At 40.3% G+C, this 12,580-nt stretch overlaps 1 protein-coding gene across 1 annotated transcript in view; it reads left to right on the top strand.

Moving 5' to 3' along the window:
* Positions 1 to 391: 391 nt before the first annotated feature.
* LOC133548684 (DNA polymerase zeta catalytic subunit-like) overlaps positions 392 to 12,580 on the top strand; it is a 134,215-nt gene continuing 122,026 nt past the window's right edge. Inside the window, exon 1 of the mRNA XM_061893655.1 lies at positions 392 to 501. Within this exon, the coding sequence (XP_061749639.1) occupies positions 392 to 501 (110 nt within the window). The remainder of the gene's footprint in view (positions 502 to 12,580) is intronic.

The raw sequence follows: 12,580 nt of genomic DNA on the forward strand, positions 1-12,580 counted from the left end.
ACCGTACGCCATCACGTGACGTCCAGTCGTCAAGGAGAACAGTGCCTTTGTCAAAAAACCCAAACTGACAGCTCTTTCGACCAATCACCTCTCAGCAACATCACTCCTGCCATCCCATTGGTCCAAACAGACGATGACGTATGCGTGCCTATATAAACCGCCCGCACTTGGCGCCGCTTCATCGCTGTACGCAGTATGGCTGGCGACATTAGCTAGCACTTGCTAACGGTATTCTCTGCAAAAAGGGAAGACGGCAACTTAAGTGACAAACTCTACATCCGCTTTGGCTTCACGGACTCCCGCACCATTCACTCATCGGAAATACGGAATAACCCACGTTTAGTGATCAGTTTTTTGTTATTATTTTGGTTGGGTGTCTTGCTGTCTCATGATGGAGGATAACGGTGCACACTTCTTCGAGGGGACCGAGAAGCTGCTGGAAGTGTGGTTCTCCCGGCAGGACGAGGCCAAGGGGACCGGGGACCTGCGGACCATCCCGAGGTGGGTGGCACGGCAGCGTGGGATCATTCATTCTGCTTTCCGTGTTCCTTCCACGCCATTTACTTCCTTCTTAAGAGCGAAAAGGGGGAGAGCCGGAGCCCGCGCATGCGCACTCAATCGCCTTGCATCGCCAGTCAAAAATGGCCACCATTCATATGAGATGATTTAAAACACTGACAGTGCGAATTTATTGACGTGTGCCCCCCCCTGGCTGACTTTTAGTTAAAAGCGCCGCTAAGTCCGCTTTTAACCGTTGGTTTGTAAACGTCGTACCGGAACAATGAGTCATTTTAAACACGTGTGTGAATAGTTGTGCTTGAAGGCTCATTTCGCCGCCATGATCAGGATTTTTCTTTCTTTTTTTTTTTTTTTTTTTTAATGTTTATTTATACATTTCAACATTAACGAACCGAAGAGAAACAACAATCAAAGTAGTTCATTTGTAAAATTAAAGTAACAAAATTAGAATATAATTTTTATTTATTTAAAAAAAACATAGCTCGACGTAATTACGTCACCGTGATTAGTAACGAACGAGTCCTTTTTTTTTCCTGTTATATCATTTTTATTTAATCGGGGTTTTTTTCTCGCGTCATTTCCCAACTCGAACTTTAGAAAATGTCAAGCATGTGGTCGATCGTCACCGTCACGTGTTCTTTAAAGTTAATCACTCATAGTGTTTTTTTTTTTTGTTTTTTTTTTTAGTGTTTCTTTGTCACATTGACCCGATTAAGCTGTGCATACAAAGCAGACTTAAAAAAAACAAAAAAAAAAAAACTTTCAGTCAGAAGGTCGTCAAAAGTTAAACGGAAGGGGACCAACTTTCCCAGCGGACCACTGGCTTTGAGTGTCTTCCGGTCACGTTGCCGAGCCATGAAGTCCCTTGCAGCCCGCCCACCCTCCATGGTCCTCTGGATTGGCTGCAGGGGATTCATGCATTCATCTCTCTTCTTTTTGCCATTAACCCCTTCTAGTCTGCTGACAGCCATCAGACTGTAAAATGCATATAGAACACAATATAATAGCACGTACTTTATTGATCCCTGGGGGAAATTCAGCACTGCAGTTCGCTCACAATAAACAATACTAATAATAAATAATATATGACATATATGTATAATATATAATATAATGGAATAGTATAAATATATTCTACATTTAAGTGCAGTCAAGGAACACATGCATTATATGTTCCTTTTGACTGTATATGTACTGTAAATGTATCATGTATTTATATTATTCACATGTGAATAATGCTGTATAATACTGTATTTGTTTTTCACATGTGAATAATGCTGTATAACAGACTGTCTTTATGTTATTCACATGTGAATAATACAAATAGTCTATTACACAGCATTATTCACATGTGAATAATGCTGTGTAATAGACTGTCTTTGTTATTCACATGTGAATAATGCTGTAGACTGTATTTGTTATTCACATGTGAATGATGCTGTATAATAGACTATTTGTTATTCACATGTGAATAATGCTGTATAATGTCTTTATATTATTCACATGTGAATAATATAAATACAGTCTATCATACAGCATTATTCACATGTGAATACTGCTGTATAATAGACTGTATTTATATTATTCACATGTGAATAATGCTGTGTAATAGACTGTCTTTATGTTATTCACATGTGAATAATATAAAGACAGTCTATTATACAGTATTCACATGTGAATACTGCTGTATAATAGACTGTATTTATATTATTCACATGTGAATAATATAAATACAGACTATGTATTCAAACAGTCTATTATACAGTATTCACATGTGAATACTGCTGTATAATAGACTGTTTATATTATTCACATGTGAATAATATAAATACAGTCTATTATACAGTATTCACATGTGAATACTGCTGTATAATAGACTGTATTTATATTATTCACATGTGAATAATGCTGTATAATAGACTGTATTTGTTATTCAAATGTGAATATTGCTGTATACTAGACTATTTGTTATTCATATGTGAATTATGCTGTATAGTGTCTTTATATTATTCACATGGACATGATGGACATTTTTTTATTGAATGTAAATAGTAAAAACTCTATCAAAAGTCAATAGAGCATATGGAAGTCACTTCAAAATAAATATAAAGCCCTTCAAAAAACTGTGGGAAACTTCCTGGTCCCTTCTAGAGGCAAGATTGAAGGATGCTTGAAGTAAAGTTGCTTCCAGAAAAAAACACAATATTTAGGTACGTGACAAAATTCATATGGAAAATGTCTGGGGGGAAAAAAAGCGATGACATTGCAAAGATTTATGGAAAAAAACTTTCCAATGGTACTTGAACCACTGTGGTAGACCAAATATTAAAAGCGCTACTGATTTCTGAAAACTAAAATATTGCTTATTTTGTCCTGGATTATCCATAAAGACAAGTAAATGTGTGACCTACAGTACATATTGAAAGCTCCATTATGTCCCAAATGCTTGACACAAGAAGTACAAACCCTGTTTCCATATGAGTTGGGAAATTGTGTTAAATGTAAATATAAACAGAATACAATGATTTGCAAATCCTTTTCAACCCATATTCAGTTGAATATGCTACAAAGACAACATATTTGATGTTCGAACTGATGATCTTTTTTTTTTTTTGCAAATCATTAACTTTAGAATTTGATGCCAGCAATAAAGTTGGGACAGGTGGCAATAAATACTGATAAAATTGAAGAATGCTCATCAAACACTTATTTGGAACATCCCACAAGTGTGCAGGCTCATTTGGAACAGGTGGGTGCCATGATTGGGTATAAAAATAGTTTCCCAAAAAATGCTCAGTCTTTCACAAGAAAGGATGGGGCGAGGTACACCTTTGTCCACAACTGCGTGAGAAAATAGTCAAACAGTTTTAGTACAACGTTTCTCAAAGTGCAATAGCAAGAAATTTATGGATTTTAACATTTACGGTCCATGATATCATCAAAAGGTTCAGAGAATCTGGAAAAATCCCTCCACGTAAGCGGCTCGGCCGTAAACCAACATTGAATGACCGTGACCTTCGATCCCTCAGATGGCACTGTATCAAAAAACAACATCAATCTCTAAAGGACATCACCACATGGGCTCAGGAACAATTCAGAAAACCACTGTCACTAAATACAGTTGGTCGCTACATCTGTAAGTGCAAGTTAAAGCTCTACTATGCAACGCAAAAGCCATTTATCAACAACATCCAGAAACGCCGCCGGCCTCTCTGGGCCCGAGATCATCTAAGATGGACTGATGCAAAGTGGAAAAGTGTTCTGTGGTCTGACGAGTCCACATTTCAAATTTTTTGGGGAAATATTCGACATCGTGTCATCCGGACCAAAAGGGGAATCGAACCATCCAGACTGTTATAGACGCAAAGTTCAAAAGGATGGTATGGGGGTGCATTAGTGCCCAAGGCATGGGTCACTTACACATCTGTAAAGGCACCATTAATGCTGAAAGGTACATACAGGTTTTAGAGCAACATATGCTGCCATCTAAGCGCCGTCTTTTTCATGGATGCCCCTGCTTATTTCAGCAAGACAACGCCAAACTACTTTCAGCACGTGTTACAAATGCGTGGCTTCGTAAAAAAAGAGTGCGGATACTTTCCTGGCCCGCCTGCAGTCCAGACCTGTCTCACATCGAAAATGTGTGGCGCATTATGAAGCGTAAAATACGACAGCGGACTGTTGAACGACTGAAGTGCTACATAAAACAAGAATGGGAAAGAATTCCACTTTCAAAGCTTCAACAATTAGTTTCCTCAGTTCCTAAACGTTTATTGAGTGTTGTGTAAAGAAAAGGTGATGTAACACAGTGGTGAACATGCCCTTTCCCAACTACTTTGGCATGTGTTGCAGCCATGAAACTCTAAGTTAATTATTTGTGGAAAAAAAAAATAAAGTTTGAGTTTGAACATCAAATATCTTGTCTTTGTAGTGAATTCAATTGAAAATGGGTTGAAAAGGATTTGCAAATCATTGTATTCCGTTTATATTTACATCTAACACAATTTCCCAACTCATATGGAAACGGGGTTTGTACATGGAAGTTTATTAACCCAAATCACTCAATGAAAACAAACTTTGTTATGCACAGAAAAATAGCTCAAACTTCCATACTTCCTGGAATTTTCAAATGAGGTTTTAGAGTGAGTAATTGTGCATTAGCATGATACTTATCTGACCAAAGTAGTGGAGTTGTTTTTGTCCGAGGCGAGGTGGAACCGGCAGCCATGATGGCCGCTGCAGCCTCAACAAAAACATTTGAATCTTTTTTTAGGAATTTTGCCTATTCACAATCATTCTAAAATACATGACAGATGTATTTTTGTTATTTAATGCATTCTATATAGTAAATAAACACGATCAAAAGTCAACAGAGCCTATGGAAGCTACTTAAAAAACAATATATAATGCCCTTCAAAAACTGAAACTTGCTGGTCTCTTCTGCTATCCCGATGACAGGCGTGATTTATGATCTACAATAAAGTTTTGATGAGCAAGAGAAGGAGCTGAGCATGTCAACATTGGGACTCAAGCCTGTGATCACGGTGCTGCTATAAAAAGTTTGTCTGCAGAAGTGCTTGTAATAGCAATATCAGTAATACTTGGTTAATACTCAAGTCACCAAATATAAATGGACTATTGTCGGTTTTTGGATGGTTTTTTCCTGGGTTTTATGGGCGTAGTAAAGGACCTCCCGTTGTCTTTGCTATAAGCAGACTTTTAGACACGTTTTTTTACGAGTTTGAATGCTTAAAAAATACCCAATATATATATATATCAATCAATGTTTACTTATATAGCCCTAAATCACTAGTGTCTCAAAGGGCTGCACAAACCACTACGACATCCTCGGTAGGCCCACATAAGGGCAAGGAAAACTCACACCCAGTGGGACGTCGGTGACAATGATGACTATGAGAACCTTGGAGAGGAGGAAAGCAATGGATGTCGAGCGGGTCCCAACATGATACTGTGAAAGTTCAATCCATAATGGATCCAACACAGTCGCGAGAGTCCAGTCCAAAGCGGATCCAACACAGCAGCGAGAGTCCCGTTCACAGCGGAGCCAGCAGGAAACCATCCCAAGCGGAGGCGGATCAGCAGCGCAGAGATGTCCCCAGCCGATACACAGGCAAGCAGTACGTGGCCACCGGATCGGACCGGACCCCCTCCACAAGGGAGAGTGGGACATAGAAGAAAAAGAAAAGAAACGGCAGATCAACTGGTCTAAAAAGGGAGTCTATTTAAAGGCTAGAGTATACAAATGAGTTTTAAGGTGAGACTTAAATGCTTCTTAGGGGTGTAACGGTACACAAAAATTTGGGTTCGGTACGTACCTCGGATTAGATTAGATTAGATAGTACTTTATTTATTCCGTCAGGAAAATTAAAATTTTCAGCACAATCCCATTCAAGATCAGACAAACATTACAGGGAGACAGAACAGGATCGCTGACGGGTCTGCCGGCTTCCAGACCCCCTTACAAAAAAGATGACATACAGGTAAACAAAGGGGGGAGGGAGGGGGTGATGGGAGAAAAAAAAATAGAATATTAAAATAAAATTTTAAAAATCGGTCTTAGCCTAGGCCCTGGAGTGGGGGTGCAGACTGAGGCCAAGGGAAAAAACAACAACTCATAGCCATAGTACACATCCCTCTTACATGTGTGTAAGAGGGAAACATCAAACATCAAAGAACACAGAGGACATTAAAGACATTAGAGGTCTAGAGGTCACGGTTTGGTTCATTTTCGGTACAGTAAGAAAACAACAAAAAAACATTTTTGGGGTTATTTATCCACCAAATTTGTAAACAATGGCTTTATCCTTTTAACATTGGGAACACTATAATAATTCTGCCCACGTTAATCCACATTAAACTGCCTCAAATTGTTGCTTTGTTTAAATAAAATGACAACCTTTCTTCCACATATAAAAAGTGCAACATTGAACAGTTTCAACTCATCATGCTTAATTTATTACAGCATTTGGGAAGCCTGTAGTTGACTTTTATTACGCACACACAGCAAAATGAGCTAACCTAACGCTAAAAGCTAATCAGCCTTCACCTCAACCCAGAACAAAGAGAGCTGAACTGCAGTTTAAGTTTCTAGAAGGTCAACGGGCTCATAGTGATGTTTGTAATAGTCGTGACTGGGAAGTGTTTTTTATAATTTGGGGAGTGTACGATGTCAGCTGCTCACCTGCTAGACACATATCTGCTCATCTCAACGCCGGAGCACTGACTCTAGGCTTTCTGAATACACGCTGCTGATTGGCTGTTACATCGGCCTGAGTACTCCCTGCTGATTGGCTTTGTATGTAACCAATCAGATGGTTGTGTGGGCGGGACAATGCTCAGACAGGCAGAAAGCAGAGCAGCTTGTTAAGACTTTCGCTTACAAACTCGTTCGATACACCCACGTACCGAACCGAAACCCCCAAACCGAAACGGTTTAATACAAATACACGTACCGTTACACCCCTATTATCTCTGCGTTAGATCGTTCATAATGATTGTGAATGATGGGTATAATTAAAAAAAAAAGTGCAATTCCCCTTTAAGGACACTCAACCATAATCAAATGCTCAGACTAGGGTACGTACCTTGGTTTAGAGGTCACGGTTTGGTTCATTATCGGTACAGTAAGAAAACAACAAAATATACATTTTGGTTATTTATTTACCTAATTTGTAAACAATGGCATATTATACATATACGGGGCGGCATAGCTCGGTTGGTAGAGTGGCCGTGCCAGCAACTTGAGGGTTGCAGGTTCGATTCCCGCTTCCGCCATCCTAGTCATTGCCGTTGTGTCCTTGGGCAAGACACTTTACCCACCTGCTCCCAGTGCCACCCACACTGGTTTAAATGTAACTTAGATATTGGGTTTCACTATGTAAAAAAGCGCTTTGAGTCACTAGAGAAAAGCGCTATATAAATATATTTCACGAAATAAACACACTGGATACATTGCCAGGATTAATGTGGTCAACGTATATGAAATAAATACTTAATCAGATAAGGCTCGGAATGGTTTCTTAGCTCGGTTGGTAGAGCGGCCGTGCCAGCAACTTGTGGGTTGCAGGTTCGATTCCCGCTGCCGCCATCCTAGTCACTGCCGTTGTGTCCTTGAGCAAGACACTTTACCCACCTGCTCCCAGTGCCACCCACACTGGTTTAAATGTAACGTAGGTATTGGGTTTCACTATGTAAAAAAGCGCTTTGAGTCACTAGAGAAAAGGGCTATATAAATATATTTCACAAAATATACACACTGGATTCATTGCCAGGATTAATGTGGTCAACGTATATTAAATAAATACTAAATCAGATAAGGCTCAGAATGGTTTCTTAGCTCGGTTGGTAGAGTGGCTGTGCCAGCAACTTGTGGGTTGCAGGTTCGATTCCCGCTTCCGCCATCCTAGTCACTGCCGTTGTATCCTTGAGCAAGACACTTTACCCACCTGCTCCCAGTGCCACCCACACTGGTTTAAATGTAACTTAGATATTGGGTTTCACTATGTAAAAAGCGCTTTGAGTCACTAGAGAAAAGCGCTATATAAATATATTTCGAGAAATATACACACTGGATACATTGCCAGGATTAATGTGGTCAACGTATATGAAATAAATACTAAATCAGATAAGGCTCAGAATGGTTTCTTAGCTCGGTTGGTAGAGTGGCTGTGCCAGCAACTTGTGGGTTGCAGGTTCGATTCCCGCTTCCGCCATCCTAGTCACTGCCGTTGTGTCCTTGAGCAAGACACTTTACCCACCTGCTCCCAGTGCCACCCACACTGGTTTAAATGTAACTTAGATATTGGGTTTCACTATGTAAAAAAGCGCTTTGAGTCACTAGAGAAAAGGGCTATATAAATATATTTCACAAAATATACACACTGGATTCATTGCCAGGATTAATGTGGTCAACGTATATGAAATAAATACTAAATCAGATAAGGCTCAGAATGGTTTCTTAGCTCGGTTGGTAGAGTGGCTGTGCCAGCAACTTGTGGGTTGCAGGTTCGATTCCCGCTTCCGCCATCCTAGTCATTGCCGTTGTGTCCTTGAGCAAGACACTTTACCCACCTGCTTCCAGTGCCACCCACACTGGTTTAAATGTAACTTAGATATTGGGTTTCACTATGTAAAGCGCTTTGAGTCACTAGAGAAAAGCCCTATATAAATATAATTCACTTCACTTTATCAAAACCTTTCTACATGTATAGTGCTTTTTTTGATTGATTGATTGGTTGATTGAGACTTTTATTAGTAGATTGCACAGTACAGTACATATTCCGTACAATTGACCACTAAATGGTAACACCCCAATAAGTTTTTCAACTTGTTTAAGTCGGGGTCCATGTTAGTCAACATTAAACTGCCTCCAGTTGTTTCTCAGATGAAATAAAATGACAAAACTTTTCTTCTACATATAAAAAGTGCAACATTAAACAGTTTCAAGTCAACTCAGCCTCAGATTAACTTTTAGTCTCCCCCCCCCCAGGCTGGCTGACTTGGTAGTAAGAGGATATATGGGTTTATTGTTCTTCCACCATAGAAGTGGATCAAAATCTAGTTTTAATGCAATACAGCAGGGGTAGGGAACCTATGGCTCGCGAGCCAGATCTGGCTCTATAGATGACTGCATCTGGCTCTCTGATAAATCTGAGCTAACTCTGCTTAACACAATAAGTAATGAATAATTCCACTTCTTGTAATCAAAGTGTTAAAAATAACATTCATAATATAAAGCATGCTCATGCATTTGAATCCATCCATCTTTTTTTCTACTGCACTTATTGAAGAAGTTGCATTAAGAGTAAGAAGTGATTTATTTATTATTGGTTAGTTTAGGGTTTGCCCTACTGGGGGTTCTTCAGACCACCAAGTACCGACATGAGAGCCTTTTATTTATTTTTTTAAAATTTTCAATAAGTCTCTCAGTTGCTTTCCGGCAATTGTCTTTTTATCTTTCGTTCTCGCTCGCACTCTGGCTCCAGCCCCAACCCCGTCTCTTCAACTGGCTGCTGCTTATAAACAGAGCGATGGGTGATTAGATATCAAGGCCCAGGTGGGCTATGTACGCAACTGTCGCCGATTTCGAGGCCTGTCCTGGCAACATCCCGCTTCGCTGCAGGCCCTCAGGCCACGCCCCCTCCACAGTTAGCTTCAGAATAACAATGTTATTACAAAGAAATAGAGACCTATTATACTCTACAAATGTTGATCTTACTTAAAAATGCACGCGTTTAGTTGTGTTCAGTGTTTGAAAAAAATATTATATGGCTCTTACGGAAATGTATTAACATTTTTGAATTCTTGGCTCTCTCAGCCAAAAAGGTTCCCGACCCCTGCAATACAGCAACCCCCGCGACAACGGGACAAGCGGTAGAAAATGGATGGATGGATGGATGGATGGATGGATGGTTTTGAATGTGCTGCTAAAAACATTTGTTATTGCTTTAGCCCTGCCTGGGTGGCCGAGGAGAGGCTGTTTAAATGCAGTGTTTGCACCACGCTCCTCTTTCTCTTCCTTAAAGCGAGCTTGACTTGGGGGTGGTGCCGCTTCAAAGGGGTTAGCATGTTTGAAGTGTTTGCAGAAACATACCCTACTGCTTCTGAACAATGTCGGCAAACCTCCGTCCTCCATTGTTGTATCGCACCGCAAAGCCGAAGTGTTCCCAAAGGGGAGATGTTAACGGGTCAGGAGGGTCCTCCAGCTCTGGCTTTTGCATGTTGTCCTAGCCCGGTCGCTGCTAGCATGCCGTGTGTTGTGCCTCGATCTGCATTGTTTACACGACGTGCGGTGCGCTACCTCAGTGGTTCTCAACCTTTTTTCAGTGACGTACCCCCTGAGCAAATTTTTTAAATTCAAGTACCCCCTAATCAGAGCAAAGCATTTTTGGTTGAAAAAAAGAGATAAAGAAGTAAAATACAGCACTATGTCAGTTTCTGACTTATTAAATTGTATAACAGTGCAAAATATTGCTCATTTGTAGTGGTCTTTCTTGAAATATTTGAAAAAAAAAGATATATTTCAACAAGTTTTTAGTTATTTTTATATCTATATATATATATTTATAGCAGCACATTTAAAACCATCCATCCATCCATTTTCTACCGCTTGTCCCCCGTTCAGGGTCGCGAGTGTTGCTGTATTGCATTAAAACTAGATTTTGACCCACTTCTATGGTGGAAGAACAATAATATAACAATATATATTGAAATATAAGAAAGTGATTCAAATATAAAAAAATATTTCTACACATAGAAAAAATCATCAACTTAAAGTGCCCTCTTTCGGGATTGTAATAGAGATCCATCTGGATTCATGAACTTAATTCTAAACATTTCTTTTTTTGTGAAGAAATGTTTAGAATTAAGTTCATGCATCCACATGGATCTCTATTTTTAACATCTGTCAGGTTCAAACACTGATGACATCTATTAATCCGACAAGAAGCTAGGAACCATGCAGAGAAAGAGTTCAATTTAGCTCATGAGGAGAACGCATGGCGCTGTACACTTAGTCACAGTCTTGCCCTACGCTCTAAGCTTCAGCTCCCACGTCCCTATTTTTAGTCAGAGTTCCTTAGAACTCTGAATAAAACAAAGATAACATCTGTGGCTGAGGCCATCCCTCAGACAAGAAGCTTTGTCCTTGCATGGATTAGAAAAAGTCTCAATCAAACCAGGGTTGTAAATATCTGGTCAGGTCACTCGTCACCCTTTTGCCGTCACCTTCATTGTCCATTCCTTGTTGGTGACTTTTTATACTCTGGACCTAGACGTTGAGTCCGTGACATTCATGGCGGACAATAAATGATACAGTCTGCTTTGTCAGTCCGATTGCATTCGCCATTTTCCTCGAAGGCCAGGTAATACAAAGCACACGCTACCTTTCACATCCACAGGAGCACACATTCTTGATGACTCTCCTTCGATAGAAAGACAAAGTTTTTCCCTAAGTAGCATCACCGCTTACCCGGCCGGACATTTGAAAGTTCTCTTCCGTCTTGAGTGTCAGGTTCAAACACCGAACTATGTATTACACAAAACAAGAAGAAGGAATCAGGCAGAGACAGAGTTACATTTTGCTCATGAGGAGAAACGTATTGGGGCTGCACACTCAGTTTCACCCTACGCTCTGAGGCACAGTCACACATGCTCCTCTATTTATTCGGGAGTTCCCATCACTGAGGCTGCTTCTGAAGGGAAAGGGAGGACATAATGCATGCATCCCCAGTAGACACAATTCAGGATTATTCAGAATGGAAATGTGCTGACACATGATTTCGCCCCGTCTCTGTTTTGTCAGCATTGAGGTACTCGATGTCCGTCCTTGGCTGTCGTCAGCAGGCAGGGTCTGGAAACAAACTGCTGATGCGAGAAAACTCGCAATGGAGGATTACAAGTTGTGTCCCTTTGCACGGATAGAAAAGTACAACTTCAGCACAATTGATAATAACTATAGCAACAGCCTTTAAACATACGAGTTGTGTGATAACTTGAACATAACTATTCTGACATTGAGAAGTGTTGTATCCCAAATAGCTGCAATGGCTTTCTCTTAAGGTATTCATGTGCGATTTCCACAAGTGTCTGCACATGTAGAAGAAAGAGAAACACGGGCATGTCTGGATGACTCAGCTTCATACTTCTAGTGGTTAAATTTACTCATGAGGAGAAACGTATTGGGGCTGCACACTCAGAGTTTCACCCTACGCTCTGAGGCACAGTCCCACGTGCTCCTCTATTCGGGAGTTTTCATCACTGAGGCTGCTTCTGAAGGGATAGGGAGGACGTAATGCATGCATCCCCAGTAGACACAATTCAGGATTATTCAGAATGGAAATATGCTGACACATGATTTCGCCCTGTCTTTGTTTTGTCAACATTGAGGTACTCGATGTCCGTCCTTGGCTGTCAGCAGGCAGGGTCTGGAAACAAACTGCTGATGCGAGAAAACTCGCAATGGAAGATTACAAGTTGTGTCCCTTTGCACGGATAGAAAGTACAACTTCAGCACAATTGATAATAACTATAGCAACGGCCT

This window comes from Nerophis ophidion, linkage group LG03, assembly GCF_033978795.1.
Source record: "Nerophis ophidion isolate RoL-2023_Sa linkage group LG03, RoL_Noph_v1.0, whole genome shotgun sequence".
NCBI lineage: Eukaryota > Metazoa > Chordata > Actinopteri > Syngnathiformes > Syngnathidae > Nerophis > Nerophis ophidion.